The sequence below is a fragment of the Engystomops pustulosus genome, chromosome 1 (genome assembly GCF_040894005.1).
Source record: "Engystomops pustulosus chromosome 1, aEngPut4.maternal, whole genome shotgun sequence".
In the NCBI taxonomy this organism is placed as follows: domain Eukaryota; kingdom Metazoa; phylum Chordata; class Amphibia; order Anura; family Leptodactylidae; genus Engystomops; species Engystomops pustulosus.
In genome coordinates this window covers 60,675,516-60,695,451 of record NC_092411.1, presented here as the reverse complement: position 1 = coordinate 60,695,451, position 19,936 = coordinate 60,675,516, and the positions used below count along the sequence as shown (strand labels likewise).

The following is a 19,936-nucleotide window of genomic DNA, read 5'->3' as shown; positions in this document are numbered from 1 at the left end:
CCTCCCTACGGGCCTCAGGGATCCTGTATGGCTTTAAATTTACCCTGACATGAGGCTCTGTGAGGATTTCATGTTCTATCACATTAGTACAACCAGGGCTTTCTGTGAAGAGATCCTTGTTCCTCTGCAGCATTTCCCTACAATGTTGTTTTTGGGAAGGGGATAAGGTCTCTGAAATTTTTATGGCTTCGATGGCTGACTCCGATTGAGTCACTAGGCAAGAAGCCTCAGGGGGGTCTCTCTCTTTCCAGGGTTTGATCAGATTGACATGATAGATTTGGAAGGGCTTCCGCTTCCCTGGCTGATGGACCCTATAGTTGACCTCCCCAACCTTTTCCACTATCTCATAGGGCCCCTGCCATTTCGCTAGGAACTTGCTCTCCACAGTAGGGACTAACACCAGTATGCGATCTCCTGGATGGAACTGTCTCACACGAGCAGATCTATTATAGACCCTGGCCTGTGACTCTTGGGCCTGGAGAAGATGCTCCTTTACAATTGGCATCACCCTGGACATCCTTTCCTGCATCTGAGCTACATGCTCAACCACACTCTTATATGGTGTAACCTCACTTTCCCAAGTTTCTTTTGCCACATCTAAGAGACCTCTGGGGTGCCTGCCATAAAGTAATTCAAAGGGTGAAAACCCAGTGGAGGATTGGGGCACTTCTCTAATTGAAAACAAAAGATATGGTAAAAGACAGTCCCAGTCTCGCCCATCCTTCTCTACCACCTTTTTCAGCATGGCTTTCAGGGTCTTATTAAATCGTTCCACGAGACCATCTGTCTGGGGGTGGTACACTGATGTGCGCAACTGGGTGACTTTTAACGCCTTACACAGTTCCCTCATCACCTTTGACATGAACGGGGTTCCCTGGTCCGTTAAGATCTCCTTGGGAATCCCTGTACGGGAAAAAACATAGAACAACTCCCTGGCAATATTTCTGGAGGAGGGGTTCCTTAGGGGGACAGCCTCGGGGTAACGTGTTGCATAATCCACAATGACCAGGATGTACTGATGCCCCCGAGCTGACTTCACTAAGGGTCCTACCAGTTCCATTGCTATTCTTTCAAATGGGACCTCAATAATTGGCAAAGGGACCAGAGGGCTGCGGAAATGTGCCACTGGGGATGTGATCTGGCAGATAGGGCAGGATTGACAGTAATCTCTGATTTCCCGGTAACAACCTGGCCAATAGAATCGTTGTAGTACCCTCTCAAGTGTTTTGTCCACCCCTAGGTGACCTCCCAACACATGTGAATGGGCCATATCCATAACCATACGTCTATATGGCCCCGGGACTAGTAGCTGCTCTACTATCTCATCCCTTATTTTAGTCACCCGATATAAAAGGTCCTGATTCAGGGCAAAATGTGGGTACCGGTTGTCTGCCCCAGGTTCTTGAGCAGCCCCATTTAACACTGTAACATTCTCTAGCGCCCCTTTTAAGGTCATGTCCCGGAGTTGGGCTGTGCCAAAATTTTCCCTGGATACATTTAAGTCAGGGACAGCTGCCTCCTCTGAAGTTGAATCTTCCTCATTCTCCCCTATTAGGACATTCAGAGGAAACCCTGGTGTTTCCTCAGGATTTCCATCAACAGAGCTGACTGGGTTCTCTGGGAAACTTTGCAAAGCTGCCTTGGCCCACAGGTCCCAGAACAGAGGGCAATCACGTCCAACAATTACCTCATACATCAGTTGTTTAACAACCCCCACATTGTGCAACACAGTACCCTGGTCTGTCCCAAGCATAACCTGAGCCACTGGGTAAACCTTGGTGTCCCCATGGATGCATGTGACACCCAGAGTTTTCCCAGGGGCCATAATGTGAGGGAGAGTGGCCGAGATGAGAGTGACCAAACTCCCTGAGTCCAACAGTCCTGAAACAAGAGTCCCATTAACCATCAGGGTACACATCTGTGGTCCCTCCCCCTTGGCTGATATGGCACTACATGTAGGCTGGGCAAAAAGGGAACTGCGGCGACCCACATAGCAATCCATGGGCTCTGTGGTGAGGGGACACTGGGCCGCCATATGACCCGCAGCATGACATCTCCAACAAATTACCTCCCGGGGTATCCCTTTGGTCACTGGTTTGTACCTCCCTTTGTCCTTGGTGCGACCATAATGAGAGGTTTTAGGCCCCAGTCTCTGACAGTTCCAATCTTTTAGGGGCTCCCAGTATACGGATTTCATATCCCCTGGCCCTCCCAGGGATTTCTCCATAGTGTGGAACCTCTCCACCAGTCCCACTAGATCATCTGCATTCTGGGGGTCACCCTGTGCAACCCAGCACTGTATGGCACGGGGAAGCGAGTGCATAAATCGGTCTACAACCACTCGTTCGACAATCTGGGCTGGAGAGCAGGTGTCTGGTTGCAACCACTTCTGGACTAGATGCAAAAGGTCAAACAGCTGTGATCTTGGCGGCTTGTCCAGGCTATAGGCCCAGTGGTGCACCCTCTGTGCTCGGACTGCTAAGGTGGCACCAAGCCGTGCCAGTATTTCCGCTTTTAATTTGGGATACTCCTTGGCATCCTGCAGGGCCAGGTCATAATACGCCTTTTGGGGCTCGCCAGTTAAATATGGAGCCAGTACTTCAGCCCACTGACCTGGCGGCAGCTTCTCCCGGTCAGCCACTCGCTCAAATACTGTGAGGAACGCCTCAACGTCATCCTCCGGGGTCATCTTCTGCAATGCTTCCCTTACAGTCTTTCTGACAAGGTGACCATCATCTCGGTTTGGCAGAGCTGGACTCTCCTGCATGCGGACGGCGTCTGTCAGTACTGCCATCTGCTGGACAAGGAGCTTGTTGGTCTCCTGTTGGGCTTGCAAAGCCTCAGCATGTGCTCTCTGTTGCTGCAAGTTTAACTGCACAAGGTGCTTGATCACCTCCTCCATGGCAGCTGCTGTGTGCTGGCTCTGAGCTGAAGCCTTTGCTCTAAACAAACAATATATCCAGGGGATTATGCCCACATCCAAAGCACCAATTGTAGGGGATCAACTCGAATGGCAACTTCAGTAACAGTCCAGGTAGCTGTTTTATTTCTTTCCAAAACAGTTTAACGAAACAGAATCGCTTGCTTCAGCATATAACAGAAAATACAGTCCATATAAACAGGTCTGACTCACAGTCCTTTGTAGGTTGTGTCTCCATCCAGCAGCATAACCAAACAATGTCACTATTGCTGATCCTTGGCTGTGTAACACCTCCAGCTCTGCATGCAGTATAGCAGAGACTTCCAGACTGCAAACACACATTCCCCCAGCTCACCTGAGCTTCCTGGCTTTATCTCTCAGCCAAAACCTGGCCTGGATATGTGGGAGTAGTCACCCACCCTGCTCTTGACTACTCCAATGAAAGCCGGCCCGGATCAACTGCATTAAGCAGCTTTGCTATATTAACAATTGTCAGAAACCTAAGGTTCCTGACCAAACATTAACCGGCTCACTTCACTGAGGCCAGGCACCTCGGTGACACATATCTGCCATCAATAATGGCCCCTTGTACCTTCTCACAGTACATAAAGTAAAACTAATAACGTTATATGACAGGGTGTAGTACGTGCCCTTTATACCGCTGTGCTTCCCCCATACTTCAGTAAGCTGGAGTGAATGAAGCCTGTCACGCTGGGAAGACCTGCATAACGCAGTAGCATTTCTTTTCTGGGTACAGAGGCAGTGGGAGCACTTCTTCCAGCACCACTATAAGATTTCAGCTTAATCTAATGTATCATGACAGGTTTTCGCAGGATCCTCATCAGTTCTTGCTCCGGGTGCTCAGGTGTTAAGGTCGGCTTGTAGCTGGCACTTTGCCTTGAAGTCAGGTTTGTACTAATTACCCCTAAAGTTGAAGGTTTTAGTCATGAGCTGGAATGTATCTCACCGGCGACCGCCAATCCGCCTGTCTCAGCGCTACATGAATGGATGCCTTTATCTTTAATAAGCACTGTGCTTATGAAGTCTACCATTCTGCCTTTCCCTGCTTTAGCCTAACAAAGCAGCAGGTTTAGGAACATTAAAAGCCCATTCCTCTGAAAGCTCACTCTTTAGGCTGATTTTACTGCTGGTTGAGCTGAAAACCCATGTGCTGTACCCCCTATTGCTCATGTCTAGCTTTTGCTTTCTTTGTCACCTAATGAGGGGGTGCAGAGTTATCATGGTGTCTTAAAATGCACCAAAAAAAGCGCTACTTTGAAGGTGCAATTTATGTTGTATTGCTTTCCCATTAGAGAGGGACTATTGTTTTCTTCAGACAGACGGTTGAAGGGAAAATTTTCAGTTAAAAAAAAAAAGTTCTTTCTTATGAAATTTCGATCTGTCATTTCCACAGAGAACTTCTATATTTAATTCCTTACATGTGGATGGCTTCTGGTTACGCTTAGTATACAGCTGGTAAGCGATGTAATGATTTATTGCATTGTATGCTTCTTCTTTGTCCTCAGCTTTCTGAAGAGACACATTGTGGATTTTCTTGAAGCTTAAAGGGCTATTCTCACAAAGACAATATTATTAAATACACTCAAGATAACAAAATTAAATATTCTCTAATTCACTGTTATAAAGACAAAATACAACATGTCACAGCTATAATTCTAACCTGTCAGTCCTGGTGTTTACAATTTTGGTTGCTACTGGATCCAACCGTACATCTTCTGACAATGGTCAGATTATTCTTCTGAATAAAATAATCCTTTATTAGTTCCACAGTGGGCAAATTCAGAATAGCTTCTCCTGTCTGCACACTGCAGTTCTCTCTGCATCCTGCCCCTCCACCCTGCATTACAAGACCAGCTCTGACACAGGCACTTCCTGCTGGCAAGCAGCAGTGTGTAGAGACTTACTCTATCAGCTACAGACAGATAAGGTCTTTATCCGGGAGGGAGACATATAACAGAGCTGTGTGTGTTATAGGTGAATTAGCAGAGCTGAGCGTGTCGTTAGGTGTTATATGCATCTCATGGATCTCATCATCTCATATCTGATCTGTCTCATCTCTCTTTCTATGTGTCAGATACTACAATGTTCACAAACTAAATACAAGGTTAGATAAACATGTACCCTGATAATCTAAGCACATTGTCAGCTCACAGAATTTCATAGCACAGATGAATCATAAAGTGTCTGATTAGAGAGGCCCTGCCCACACTCTGGAATCTTACACTGACCATTATAGGGTCATAGGATCTAAAACCACATTAAAACTGATTAAAATTGTAAAGTAAGGGGGTTAAAAGTGATCGTTATTGGTGAAATCTTCCATTACAAATAAACAAAAAAAAGGCATAAGCAAAGGTTACAGAGAATTATTGCTACTTAACCATCCAGATAAACTGCCATTCCTGGGAAAATAAAATTAAATAGACAACTACTTGGGAACATGCATTTTCCATGACAACTCAAACATCGCAATGCATCAAACATCAGGAAACAACACGCAAATTATTGTATAGATGGTATTTAACACCATACCGATTAGCTAAAATGTACCCCAATACATCAGACATATGATGGAGATGCAGCGATGAAAAGGGCTCATTATTACATGTCTGGTGGAATTGCAAACCAGTACAATCATTGTGGAAAACCGTATATAACACACTTCGAGTCATTATTTCCTACCCCATCCCCTGGGACCTAGGGATTGCTTTGCTATCCCTTGGCCTAGAGGCAGACTATGTAATGCTAGTTCCCCCTTGTACTGTATCTTAACAAGCTGTTACACTGTGCAGCAGCATGTCTCCCCCTCCAACTATGTGAGATTACTGCAGGCAGAGGGAGGGGTGAAATTTTGAGGGAGTAAGGGGTAGCTTTTAGCAGGAAGGAGGAAATGTATAACAAATATTAGGAGATTGCCACAGTCACCGTGCCTGGATCTATGAGTAAGTGCCCCTGGTTTATCATGCCCGATTTTGATGGTAGATTTCTTTTAATGTGCTTGGCTTACAATACAGAAGAAAAAGGAGTTGTACCAACAAACCATTAGATAACAAGTTTATAGGTAAAGGCTCAATGGCCGGGATCCCCTACAAGTACAGTACTTCCAGCCGTTCTCACTAATGAGTGGAACAACAGGATAATCACGCATCCTGCCGCGCCGTTCAATACTATAGAAGGGTCAGAAATTGCAGAGCACGGTGCACAGCTATCTCTGGCACTCATATAGACTGTGGAGAAATTTTCGACTCTCTCTGCTTATCCTGCCACCCCACCCATTAGTGAGAATGGGGCCCGATTCTCTGGATTGTTGGGATCATGTTCTCATAATGGTCAATGCTCTCACTAATCAGCTTGCTATCCCTATCTTGTGGATAGCAGATAACATGCAAACTTTATGCAACCGATTTTAAGTTTTTATCGAACAAAGCAAGAAATGTCTTGAACCAAACTGGTGAAAGAACCATAGCGGAATAGATGGGGGTACTGTAGAAATGTAAGGGAAATACAGATATGCTCCTAAACAAAAAAAACAATAAAGCTAACAAATGCTGATTTTGGACAACCCCAAACGTTTTTTAAAGTTACCAGTACTCAGCAGTCATTCTTGATTCTCTCAATCGGATCTGCATCAAAGACTTCACTTACATTGTTGATGGGGTAGGGGCAGGGGCGTTTCTTGCGTGACCAGTAATTGGCAGTAGCAGTCACATGAACAACGACTGTGACACCATCATTGCAGGGCTGTTAGGCATCACAAGAGTGGCAGGAGGATGTAACAGGGCTGAAATAGTTTGTGTTTTGTCCATTTACCATTGCACTGCTGTACACCAATTTTGTAGAAAGGTGAATTTGATACAAAGTTATCACTGAAATGACTACGTAACACACTTTTTTTTATTGAACCTGATTAGGGTGATTATTATATAAAAGCATTTGGAGACGAGACTTTTATGCATGTTATATACGGTAGCCACATTTTGCTATTGTTACTGTATATTAAGGGAATATTGTTTTTGATATCTTTTTCGCTAGATCTGAGGATTTCAGTATTTTTCTCTTTGGCTGGAGGTCCTCGGTTATATATAAAATGCTGTATAAATGCTCTACCTTTGATTTCATCCACAGACAGAAACTTGCTATTGGCTTCCTGCATGTTGACTGTAATGTATTCCAGTCATTTTACATGGAGCAAAATGAAAGCTGCCTATGAATTTCACTCAATATGAAGTGACAGCGGCTAGGTTGTGATAGTCTCTTCTTAAAAATAAATAACAAGAGAAAGCCACCACGAGAAACCAGATATGAAGAGTAGCTTGCCTGCTGTGAAAGACAGGTAATAATACAAAATTGCCTTCAATAAGAAAGAGAAATATCATCCTGATTTGAAGGTGGTTACATTGCTGGGTCATTTACAGAAACAATAAAGTAATTGGATTTTGTAATATAATTAAAAATAAAATCTACGAAATTATTTAATTTCTTATGGAAGTTATTCTGGCGTTTTTCTCTGCTAGTCTTGACACGCAGGGATGACCTAGAAAAGAAACTTAGAATTGCTCTGGGCTGCTAAATGGGCAGGCCCTCGCCACCTCCCTCTCCCATGCTGGTGGAACAGATCCGTGGCCAGGATTAGTGGAGAGAACAGAAAATTCAGATGGATTTATAAGCCTGATTTTTTTCAGAGTTAAACTTCCTATACAAGCGTCATAGACACTTGTATAGGCGTTAGTGCGATCTCTGGTCACATTATGTTTGCCAGTTGAATGTTGAATGTCAGTTGAATAAAAATAACCTTCCACATCTACTTATAGGGCTTCTGTTTTTTGCTAGTTCTCATATCGGGGTAACTCAAACAAGTCACATGAAACGGGGAGGGGAAAAGCCTAATTGGGCTCAATATGCCCATTGTCACTTAGGGTCATATTCGATTTTGCTTCCAGTGTATGAGACAATAATAGATGTATGTTGAGTTTTTAGGATTTACACTGTTATACACTGTGCACTTACTCTTTATATTGCATCATAAAGGAGAGGTGTACCCACTTTTGTGAGTTACAATACATATCTGCCTGAAATTAAACTGCATACCATGTTTACAGTATTCTGCAATTTTTATCTGCATGTGATATTTATTTTGTCACTAATTGAATTTTATACATAACCTCAAATGATCTCCTTTCCAAATAAAAAAAAAAACTCTTTGAAATGATTGGTACTTTTTAAATATGGGCAGTTCCCAACTACAACTATTTACAGATAGTCTTCTCTGCCCCCCTGTGATCTCTGGTAAAGCAACTATAAGAGTTATAAAACATGTCTGCAGTGAAGCTTTATTTATCCTTGTTCTCACAACAACCCAAAATTTTAAAAATACAGTTGTCACAGGGACAAGACAAATGAAGTGGTTGTTCGCATTAAGCACATTCCAGCAACTAATTGATATTGTTTGTGTAATGAATGTAACGTAGACAATTTCGCATCTACCTTCTGTATCAATTCTTTATGGTTCTAAATCTTTGCTTGCTGTCATGCAACAGGAAGCTTCAGGTTTACTTCCTGTAGATAAACACCGGTCCATGGTCATGTGATTTCAGATAGGTGCACGGCTCATTAGCATCACACAGCTCTTATTCCATTGTGTGATAGAATGAGCCTTGCACCTGTGTGACATCCTATGACTATGGGCCGCTGTTTATTTACAGGAAGTAAAGAATGAAGCTTCCTGTTTGCATAACAGAAAGCCGAAATCTAGAAAACGCCATTGATACATAGGGTATATTGGAAAATTGTATAACTTTTCTTTATGCAAACAATATCAATTATTTGCTGGAATGTGCTAAAAGTAAATGACCCCTTTAAGTTAAACTTACAAAATAAACCTGTTCCGACTTGCTAACAAAATTCAACTACAGAATAACCCTACAGAACACCAGGGGACTGCTTGCATGCTTAATAAAATAATATTTTTCATTAATTTGACGGTAGATTTCTTTAATGTTGTTTTAATTCTCTATTCTCACAACAGATGTTTTATTTAAGGCATTTTCACAGAGTAAAGCATGTAGCCTTTTTAGAGACCTTAAGGCATTATACAGCCCAGAAGGAGAAGCCAGTGCTCACTATGTTCACAAAGGTAAGTGCACGTTTAGTGCAACAGTAATTAAAATATACCGTATTTTCCGGGCCATTAGGCGCACCGGAATATAAGGCGCATTAGTCCGATGCGCCTTATATATGTAATAATTCCATATATAAGGCGCATCGGACTATAAGGCGCAGGGTCGGGGGCGTGACGGAGGTCCAGGGGCGGAGCGGAGACCCGACGGGACGCGACGCTGAGAAGAGACGCGGCGACGCGGGGAAGGTGAGTGGGGAAGGTGAGGGGGAGGTGGAGGAGGGCAGCGGACCATACTTACATAGGTCCCCGCTACCGGAGACAGCAGATCCCCAGCGGGAACTGCAGACCACGCGGCAGAAGTTGTCGTGCCGCGTGGTCTGCAGTTCTTGCTGGAGATCTGCTGTCTCCGGTAGCGGGGACCTATGTAAGTATGGTCCGCTGCCCTGTGCCATACATAGGGTGCACCGGACTATAAGGTGCACTTTGGATTTCCAAGGAAATCCAAGGCTTTTAAGTGCGCCTTATAGTCCGGAAAATACGGTATGTATAATAATTATGTATTATATATATCATGTCCTGGTAGGATTTGACTAATAATTTTGTCTTGTGTGTAATTAACATGGAAGAAGGGGGTCCCAAGAGTTCACTAATGTAGAATTTAGTAAATATGAATTGGGGCAACATATTAATCATGCCTCATTTCTTTTGCTCTTTTCTTTAGCAATTTTTTATATGGATCTAATTATACATTTTCTTTCTACAATTTTACACATAAATTCACACATTTATGTATTTTTTATTTCAGTAAATATAAATAATCTATAAATGACACAATAGAATGGCATGGTAGCATTAGGGCTGTATGTAGAGGGATCACAGGCTTATCCTTCTTCACAGAGTACAGGTGTCTGCTTCATTACAGCAAAACACACTGTGAACTGCTGCAATGGGTGCTGGCATTCCACACTTGCAGTGGCAATTGAATGGCGGTAGTGGATTGATATGACAGCACAGGAGCATCTGAGAGGCTCAGGTCTGTCACCTAGCCACCAGTATTACAGCTTGCTAAAGAATTGCAATGGCTTCCTACTAAAGAGTACAGAACCAAGTTTGAGAACAATCTCAGCTTTGCTACATTATAACAGTTAAACAGAACCTGTCACCAGAATACCCATTTTTGCCAACCCAATCGCCATAGAGCATTGCATTGCAGATGTTTTGACTGAAAGAACACAGTGAAGAACACATTGTAACTTATCCGCAGACACGCATGCCGAACGGTGTTCTTCACAATAGTATGTAAAGAACAATATGTGTGAAGAACACATTGCAGATGTATGGAAACATCTGCAATGTGTTCTTCACACATATTGTTCTTCACATACTATTGTTTCCATACATCTTCAATGTGTTCTTCACACGTATTGTTCTTCACATACTATTGTTTCCATACATCTGCAATGTGTTCTTCACACGTATTGTTCTTCACATACTATTGTTTCCATACATCTGCAATGTGTTCTTCACAAATGTTGTTCTTCACATACTACTGTGAAGAACACCGTTCAGCACGCGTGTCTTCAGATAAGTTAGCAGATGTACGGAACATCTTCAATGTGTTCTTCACTGTTTTCTTTCAATGTGTTCTTCACTTAAATGATCTTGTGTTCACTGTTTTAATTGTATTCTACACTGTTCTTCACTGTGTTTCGTAAATGCTCGATCTCGAGCCGGCGAGATACTCGTCCGAGCAACGAGCTGTTTCGTGTACTCTAATACTCAAACGAGCATCAAGCTCGGACGAGTATACTCGCTCATCTCTAGTGGTTACATAATACCTATTAAATGGTCACTGTGAATACTGTTTCATGCAGGTTGTGCTGCACTTGTGCTAATTTTAAGCCTATTGTGCTTTGCACCTTCTTGAAGCAAGTACAACTATAAACATCAGTTATGCAAATAAATCTGAGCTGATCCCATCTTTTTATGATCTTTTTAAAATCAACTCTACTTTTTGTCACATAATGGCTACACGTGTACAAAAATTGGCTGTGTTGGTACGTGCCTTTTGTCGGTGAAGGAGTCTATCTCTGATGAAGGCTTTGTATAAATGTCTGCTGCCAGTAGTAAATCAGATAATGCTCTTTATTTCATTCACTGATGCAAAAATCTCTGCATAATTTATTTCCCCTTTTTTTGTTTCTTTATACTCTTGTCATTTATACACATGACGAAGAGATTGGCTCCGCTTCTGAATGCATTCTAATCTTCTCTTGACTTATAACTGTAATGGGCTGTAATCAGAGGGAAATAAATCCGTTTTTCTCCTGTCTGAGAATGTAATTTGAATAAGCAGAGCTCCTGTAAATTGGCAGTGCATGACAACATCGGATCCAAAGAAAAATGGAGTTTGCAATGCTGACAACCTTTATATACATCTATAAATAATTTCCCTTCTGAACACTCAATCTATGAATGGTGAGCAGTCGGAGGATAAGACTTACTTCTCACCATTAAACAGCCCATTTTGCTTATTATTAAATTTAAAGATGAAGTTGGCAAAAAAAGTTCCTGAACCTGTATACATTGATACTTAAAGTGTTGGTATCTTAACTGTTCATTTTGTTAAGACAGAGATTGTTTGTGAATACTTAAGTACATCTACCACCAAGATGAAGGATTGTAAACCAAGCACACCTACATGCAGGTGTGTGCCCCCTCTTAACAGGATCCACTCTTCTTTTAACTTCTTATCCCGTTTTATGCAAATGAACCTGTGGGGCTCTGGGCTGAAGACCCTCAGGCTCATTTACATAATTCTTAAGCTTTTTTTTTTATAAATCAGTGGCATAAGAAGCAAAAATAAGAGCAGATCCTGACAGAGGATACACACACGAGCATACCAAGTGTGCTTGGTTTACAATGCCTTATCCTGGTGATAGATTTCCTTTTTAAGGCTCATTCACACCTACTTTTAGAAGCAGTTTCCTTAATATTCCTGACTGTATCCAGTCCCATTCTGGACACTTACTATACAACACCTGTGCTGAGATGTACTATGGAAAATGAAAAATAGTTACTAATGTCTGTTTTTTCACGGCCAATTTGCTTAAGTTTTAAACTATAGCCTGTAAGTGATGTCAGGAGGTTCCGAATAGGCAATGCTCTAATTTTTAACAGATAAGTTGTACATTAGTTATGCATTTAAAAAAGACAGCCACCATTATAAAGTATTGCATTCATTTCCACCGCAAGTTCTAAAAACGGATGGTACACAGCTTAGGCTGGTTGCACCCGATCTTCTTACATCTGGGTAACATGTACAGGTGCTGACCTTATTTTCTGTACTGACCAAGGTTATGTGACCTGTATTCACTGCATCATAGTGGGTTATGATGGGATGAGCATCAAAATGCCCACAGTGCGACTGTACTGTTTTCCCATAAAGCTTTAAAGGGCATCTAACACCAAGATGAAGGATTGTAAACCAAGCACACTGACATTCTGGTGTGTGGCCTTTATGGCAGGATCTGCTCTTCTTTTAGCTTTTTATTCCAAGGCTTCTAAAATTCTGCAAATGAGACTGAGGTGCTCTGGGCTCCATACGTGGTAATGGAGCCTGGAGTCCCTCAGGCTATTTTGCATAATGTTTAAAGCCTTTTAATCTTAAAAACAAAGGTATAAGAACCAAGGAATAGCAGATCCCGACGGGGGAACATACACCTGCATGCGAGTGTGCTTGGTTCACATTCCTTGATTCTGTTGGTAGGTGGTATAATAATGTACCATCCATTCAGGTGTCAAAGCACCTGGCCTATGAATTCCTCTGCATACTTGTATTTTCCATTAAATTTATCTGGAGTGTATTTGCTTGTATTTCATTGTTGTTCCATTCTTACACTTCCAAGAAATGAATGAATCAATTAATAACTGAATAAAATAATAATTAATTTGTATTACCCTAATGAAAGGGAGTCGCAATAGTCTGAATGTGTCAGCCGTGATTGGATAGTGTAATATAAGCCACACTTCAACTGATAAGCCCCAGTTTTTGATTTTTTGACAATTTTGTAGTAGCTATGGTACAACAAAGAGTTGCCGGAAACAAAAATCTTCGAAATTATTATTTAATGTAATTACTTAAGCATTGTAAACTGAAATGTGTCGAATTTATGTTCTTTCTAGAATCCATGTCCATTATGTGATGATGCGAAAGAAGTTCTTACACCATATATGGATCGGGTAATGTATAACCATGTTTATTTATGCGCATAATTAAAGGCTGAATATTTTCCAGCTATTTAGAAGAGGTAATGATGTACTAGCTCAAAGATCTTCTTCAGCTGTTTAAAAGGACATCAGATTGTCCTTTAGATTACTGTACATCTGTAGGCACTTTGGACCTTGCAGATTGTTTTTTAATCATTTCTGATTGTGAATGTTGCACTTTTAAACCAAGGCTGTACAACTGCAAATGCTACTTGGCAAAGTGCTTTTTTTTATAAAGGGGCTGTCCAGTTTCATGCATTTTTTAATGGTGTATAAATAATAAGGAATCCTGTGGTCAGGCGTGGTGTCGCCCATTGTCACCCACATTGGTATGCAGAAGCTCATCTGTGATACGTCCAAAGCTGAGCCCCTAATATACCAACAGCGACCTGCATTAAGTGGAAGAACTACACTACACCAGAGGTGTGGATTGGGGTAAGTATCAGTTCTTTATTTTTTGTACACTAGCTGGGGCCCATATTAAAGAAAAAAAAATAAACAAGTAGTGTCTGATGAACTGCTGACAGATTCCCTCAGTAATAGAACTGCACACCTCCTCCCCATCTCTAAAATGGCCACTACACATATTACATAAAATGCTAACAATGCTGACCCATAGAAATGAATAAGGTTTCTGTCCAGGTGCCTGCTTTAAATTATATCTACCATGACAATCAAGAATGATAAACCAAGGACATTTGCTCATAGGTCCAGATGCTGGGACTGTGGTAATCTTATATTTGTTATCCGTGGTGTCATGTTTGCGGTCTTAGGTTCGGAAAGGGAGACTGTTGGGTCACGCTGGACCGCCCTTCAGAATCTGATCGAATTTATCTGCCATCACTGATGAGACACCCGCATAAATACAATATATTATTCGCTAGTTAAATCAATCAATCAGGTATGGCCCCTTCTGAGTTATGGAATCATTAGAACACAAGAAGGCACCTATGAAATTGAATAATATTAAAATTAATATACAAAAAGGGCAGTGCTTACAAACAAAAGGGGATATCATACAAAAGGATAACAATTAAACATACAAATACATACAATGCAAAAATAGAAGTTTGATCAAATAAAAGGGATAAAAACAGAACTTAATACATTACATGATGTTATAAGTCTGGTGCCTGGGAAGCAGAAATATGCAATCAAATCTATCAGCTATGGATCCCCAAAAGAATGACAATTTCCTATCTCCAAACTTCTACCAACATATGGTTCTAACATCCCCTCAGCCTCCCTGCCTTTGATTACACAAAGGAAGTGTGGAATATGTTAATTGATGTAATTACTCAGAGTTTATGCCTTTGATTCATAATATGTGGATATCTTGCCATTCCGGCATCCTACAGACTTGGTCTTACTTACTTACATCTTTTCCCTCATGATGTCCCGCACGCATACATACTAATCATGAGGATAATCGGTATCTCTGTTACTGTGAAGCTATCCCTCGGCCTTTGACACAATAATGGAATTGGTATGGAAAGGTATATGGCCGAAATATGAATTATGCAAATATTCCTTTGATTTGTACAGCACGAGGGGTCTTTCTAGCTGTACGCAGATGTTGTCATCTCCCTGAAGTGTGACTAGAGTGCTTAAAAATATAGGCCACGGCCTCAAATCCAAAGTTTACATTAGTGTCCACTATTGTTTATAACCCTCCCCCCTCACATGGATTGTGTCCATGTGGATTTTAGACATTTGCAACAAAAAGTCTCAAAAAAATGGCAAAATTTGTGCCTGCCAGGATAGGAACATGTATCATAAGAAAAAAGACAAGATCATACATAAGGTGTAAAAAGACCTGCAAAAAGTCTCAATTATAAACTAAAGAAAAACAAATTAGATACATGTCCCCCACTGTATTCTATCACCCAGATCATGGCTGACAATCGGGAGACAGCCATCATATCTTATTATAATAATAGCTACATATATTCTGCAAACACTTCATTTTATATGCAAAATGTTTCGCGATGATAAAAAATTGTCATTAGAATCGAGGATTATTTTGTGCCAGGCTCCCTTTAAGACCAGACGATTATTATTCAAAAACAACTCCACAGGAATAATAAATCATATACGGGGTAAATAAATTGGTCCTATGAATCAAATTTCATATATTATCCCCATCTCTAATCGTATTTGCTTTCTTATTGAAAAACATATTTCAGGATCAGTGATGTCTCAGATTTCTGTGCCAGAATCCCAGCATATTTTGTTTTACAAGTAGGGACCATGAGAGTCATTTGATATCTTAATGGAAAACACAAGTCACAACGTATTAATAGTGATGATTGCTGGAATTGAGCAATATAAGTCTACCACAAGGAGCTGTCATATTTCTGAAATGTTTAATTTGCATTCAGATATGTTTAATGCTGTGACAGAATGTGTCATTAAATGGCAGAAATAACTATAGATGTTGGGGAGATCCTCATGTTTAATGTAATCTCTAAAAATCACCAAGAAGTATAGCTCTTTCTTCATGGTAAATTAATTCAATGAGTTTCAAATAACGTTTTTAAGAAACATGGACCCCCCCCCCATCCTTTCCCGGTAATTTTGGATGTCCACCACAGTTGCTGCTTAAGCAGTTTATGCCAGACACAGGTGTCTCTTTAACATGGGCATTTTTAGCGAATTTTCCTAAACGCCAGTTATAGGGCCATAACTTGCTGCTGCTGTTCTGCAGGGTGTCTCCTGTCTAAGGTGTCTAAGGTCTGAGGTTCCTATATGAACAGTTACATCACTGGAAAAACTCCCACAGCTTACATTCAGCAGAAGCCGGGAATGGATGCACTAGAGTTGTATTTGTCCCCATTGGCTATTAAGGTTGCACTGCAGTGTACACTACACTCTCTAGAGTTGTTGCTTTTATCTTTAATTAATCTGTTAAAACATAACTAGAAAAAATTGGTTACAGTATTTAAAATCAATTGAAATCTAAAGTTATTCAAACCTGATATTGTAGCAACACACTGCGTAGACTCTCAGAACATGGCTGCATGCTGTGTCAGGTGGATACCAGCTTTCTCTCCACAATGAAACAAACCATCAATCAAGGTGTGTAAAGAGAAACCTGTTCCCTCCCCGCCCTCCATCTGGCACATGTTGTGCAGCTGATTAATCTGTCAGATGGTGTTTATGTACATCTGATCAAACACAGAAACCCTGCAGAACTGTGCCAGGAGTAATGTTACCACTCACAAAATGTTCACTTTCCCCCATTCTAAGCAGGTCTTTACCTTGTCTGTGTCCTCTGTAATTGTGTTTGTAGCCATCAATCTTTTATAGTGTATGTGAAGCTGACAGTTTGTATCACGGACACACACAAGACTGTAGACTCCAGACTATACTGTTAGTATTTAACCATCTCATCTATAATGAATCCCCTGGCTTCACTCATTTTCCACACAGCTGACTCTCCAGGTGGCCTCCTCATCTTCTGCGCTATTTGATGGCCTCGCAGGGAAATTATATTAAAGACACTAAACAATGTTACTGAGCAGCTTTTGTTTTCGACGCACTGAACACTTTGTACACAAATTGGGGGACATTTACTTAGAGTGTCGGTGTCTGCATTGGCTTTGTTACCGACCTGCTCTCGGAAAGAAGATTCACATTTAATATTGTAGAGCTGTGCAGAGACATTTCTGGCGCCGAGACCATTTTCTGTCCCCGAGCCCATTTTCTGTCCCTGGGACCAAAATCTGTCCCAAGCACCAGAAATGTGTCCAACAGTCCCTGCTAGACCAGTTTTCTTTTGGTCTACTTTCCGCCAGTTTACAGCGCCCAAAAATGGCTGTGACACATATTAATTGTGTCTGAGTTTCCACTCCGCCAAAGCCACGCCCCTTTTCGGAGAAGAGTCGGAGCAGACGGAAAAAGTAATTTTTTCTGTCCCCGACAGCTAATAAATAGGTAGGAGAGCAGAACATGTGGTGAGAGCGCCACAAAACTGGCGGAAACGCCATAGTAAATGTCCCCCATTGTGTTAAATGGTCACATGTGATTGGGTCAGGTTTGGTCAGGCTCCTCATCACCAGTTTACTGGTGTAGAAATTCATATACCTGGGGTTTAAGACTTTTAAAACCTCCTATTAAATAATCATGTATTTCTGACATTCTCTCGAATTTCTAAAAGGGTTGTGGTGTGGCTGGGTCCACCAGATTTATTAACATTTAGGCCAGATTGCGGACATACATTTAATTTTAAGCATATGCACTGTTGGATATTTTACCAAATTTATCTGCACCTCTTCCCTGTAAAATTAAAATAGGGTTACAATGATGATCAGAACCAGAGACCCTGAGCACTTTGGGGGTGGTTTACGTGGCCTTTTCAGGGAGTAATTTCCTAGCAAAGGGCAGAGACTGCTCCTGATTTTTAGACCAGGTGTAACTTGGTCTAAAACAGCCAAACCTGGCAGAAAACAGGGGAGAACAGCGGCTTGTTTTTTGGATTTACTAAGAGGCTGGGATCTTTTAGTAAATCTGGCGTGTGGTATTATGGCGGGGGGAACAATAAAAGCTGTCGCCTATTATTTATTTATAGAGCACCATTAATTCCATAGTGCTGCACAATCAGTAAGGGGTTCACATACATTACATTAAGGCAAGAACAAATGCATGTACAAAATACAAAACTACAGTGATCAGGAGACAAGTGGGAGGAGGACCCTGCCCATATATAATCTATATGTGTGTGGGGGGGGTGGAGACATGAGGTGAGGGAGCAGAGCAGTGATGTTATTGTGCATTGTAGGCAGTCCTGAACAGGTGAGTTCTCAGGTTACATTTGGAAAGTGCTTTCTACATACCCTAAAATCCAAAGTGTATTTTTGCATACTTATAGTTACTGAAGTATTTATGCTCTCTCTGTTTGATCAGGAAGTGTTTGCCAGAACCTTTTGACCGGTAATTTTGCTCTTGCTGTGGTTCTTCACTCATGGAAAGCTGAATTAAATATTTAAGACGACTCCTATCTACAGGCATTTGTGTCCTTTCAGAGGTACACAGTAAAGTATATAGAGAGCCTTTTCCCATCATGTAGCATGGAAATTGTTTCTGAGTATTGCTGCCGAATCTTATACTGCATGGTCTAAAGTGGCATACTGGAAGTGAAGCATTTTAGAAAAGAAGTTCTGCATCATGAAATACAAGGCTTATTCCTCATTGCTCTATACAATATTATCTGAGTTTCTATTGTCTGGTATACTCGCACAAGACAATTAAGGTGCAATTGAAACTGCGTCCAAAAACATTGAAATGTTTTAAAAAAATAAGCAATGTTGAAAATATCTGCATAGAACACTAGAAAGAGAGTGCAATCCTGTCCTAGTGCCTATGTAACACAATTGTACTTGACCAAGGATCCGGATACAAATCTGTAAGGAAAATAACCGCTTCCTTTCAACTTACCACACCAGCCAATTAAAGGGGTTGTTAAACTTTGATAAAAACCCTAGAGGTGGGTTGTGGGCAGCTGTTCAAAACAATAAAAATCTCTCTACTTACCTCCTCCGCTCCCGGTCCCCCACACTGCTGTACCTCGGTGCCGTGCATCTATTTGTATAGAGGAGCACAGAGTCTCTGCCCAGACTGCTTCCGGCATGCGCACCCATCTTCTGTCTCGGCACCTGATACAGTGCTGGGACAGGGGAAGGGTGGGCCACCAGAAGCAGTCTGAGTGGTGGTGCCATGTCCCAATAAGTACAGGAAGAGGTACGTACAGCTTATTGGAAGATCAAACTCCCATTGTCATAATTGGTGGCGGTCCTAGCTGTTGAATTTCCTTTATTTTGATTCTTATCCTCTATCATGTGAAAAGCAGATAATAACAATTCTTCGTACAACCCCTATAATCAAACCAACCCCGTTAATACACTCCTAGAAGAGCTAAGTATACCTGTTGCTATTGTTTGGTATGTTAACTAAAGTGTTTGCAAACTGTTAGGGTACATTCACACAGCCGTCTGGAGGGATGTATATGTGGCCACAAATTTGCGGGTGCATATACATCCCCATAGACGGCAATGGTGGCCGGGAGGCAGTTCGGCAACGTACATGGGAAAAAGATAGAGCATGCTCTATCTTTCCCTGTGTGTGCGCCCGTGTACCACTGTTCTCTATGGAGAGGAGAGGGGTCGGGCATGCGGCTGTATGAATGTACCCTTAGGGTCATTATGTAGTGTATTGTGTATGCTCCAATATGTTTACTTGCTGTCAGAAGAGTAGCTACTACTGAAATTAAGGAATTGGGACAGATCGTGCTTCAGTCTTATCACTGTCAGCATTGTGTCACTTGTATCTATGTGAGATTGCAGCGCACGCAGAATAGACCTTACTGGGCAAAACAGATGGTACAACCCAGATCAGGTCAGATGAGGAGCGAACGTGCAGACGTTATCTGCAGGAAACAGTGGCAGACTGATAACAACATGATCACAGACACTCAAGTTTCAGTTTAAACTTTGTTGGTTCCAAATAAATAACAGTTTGCGTATCTAAAATTAAAAAACGCAAAAACACATTGCAGCTGCACAAATATGCAAATTATACTTTATTAAACGGGATAAATTTGTGCTGCTGAA

At 41.5% G+C, this 19,936-nt stretch overlaps 1 protein-coding gene and 1 long non-coding RNA gene across 3 annotated transcripts in view; one reads left to right on the top strand and one right to left on the bottom strand.

Annotated features, from left to right (window-relative positions):
- Window positions 1-19,936, top strand: part of C1H5orf63 (chromosome 1 C5orf63 homolog) — a 37,719-nt gene that overhangs the window by 15,772 nt on the left and 2,011 nt on the right. The window contains exons 2-3 of one of the 2 annotated variants that reach the window (XM_072141610.1): window positions 8,967-9,074; window positions 13,245-13,301. In XM_072141610.1, the coding sequence (XP_071997711.1) occupies window positions 8,967-9,074; window positions 13,245-13,301 (165 nt within the window). The remainder of the gene's footprint in view (window positions 1-8,966; window positions 9,075-13,244; window positions 13,302-19,936) is intronic. The other variant, XM_072141619.1, reaches the window with a different exon arrangement.
- Window positions 13,759-16,426, bottom strand: LOC140121695 (uncharacterized). Its single transcript, XR_011854159.1, has 2 exons — window positions 16,303-16,426; window positions 13,759-14,276 (listed from the first exon to the last, which is right to left on the bottom strand). It is a non-coding gene; the product is annotated as an uncharacterized lncRNA (long non-coding RNA).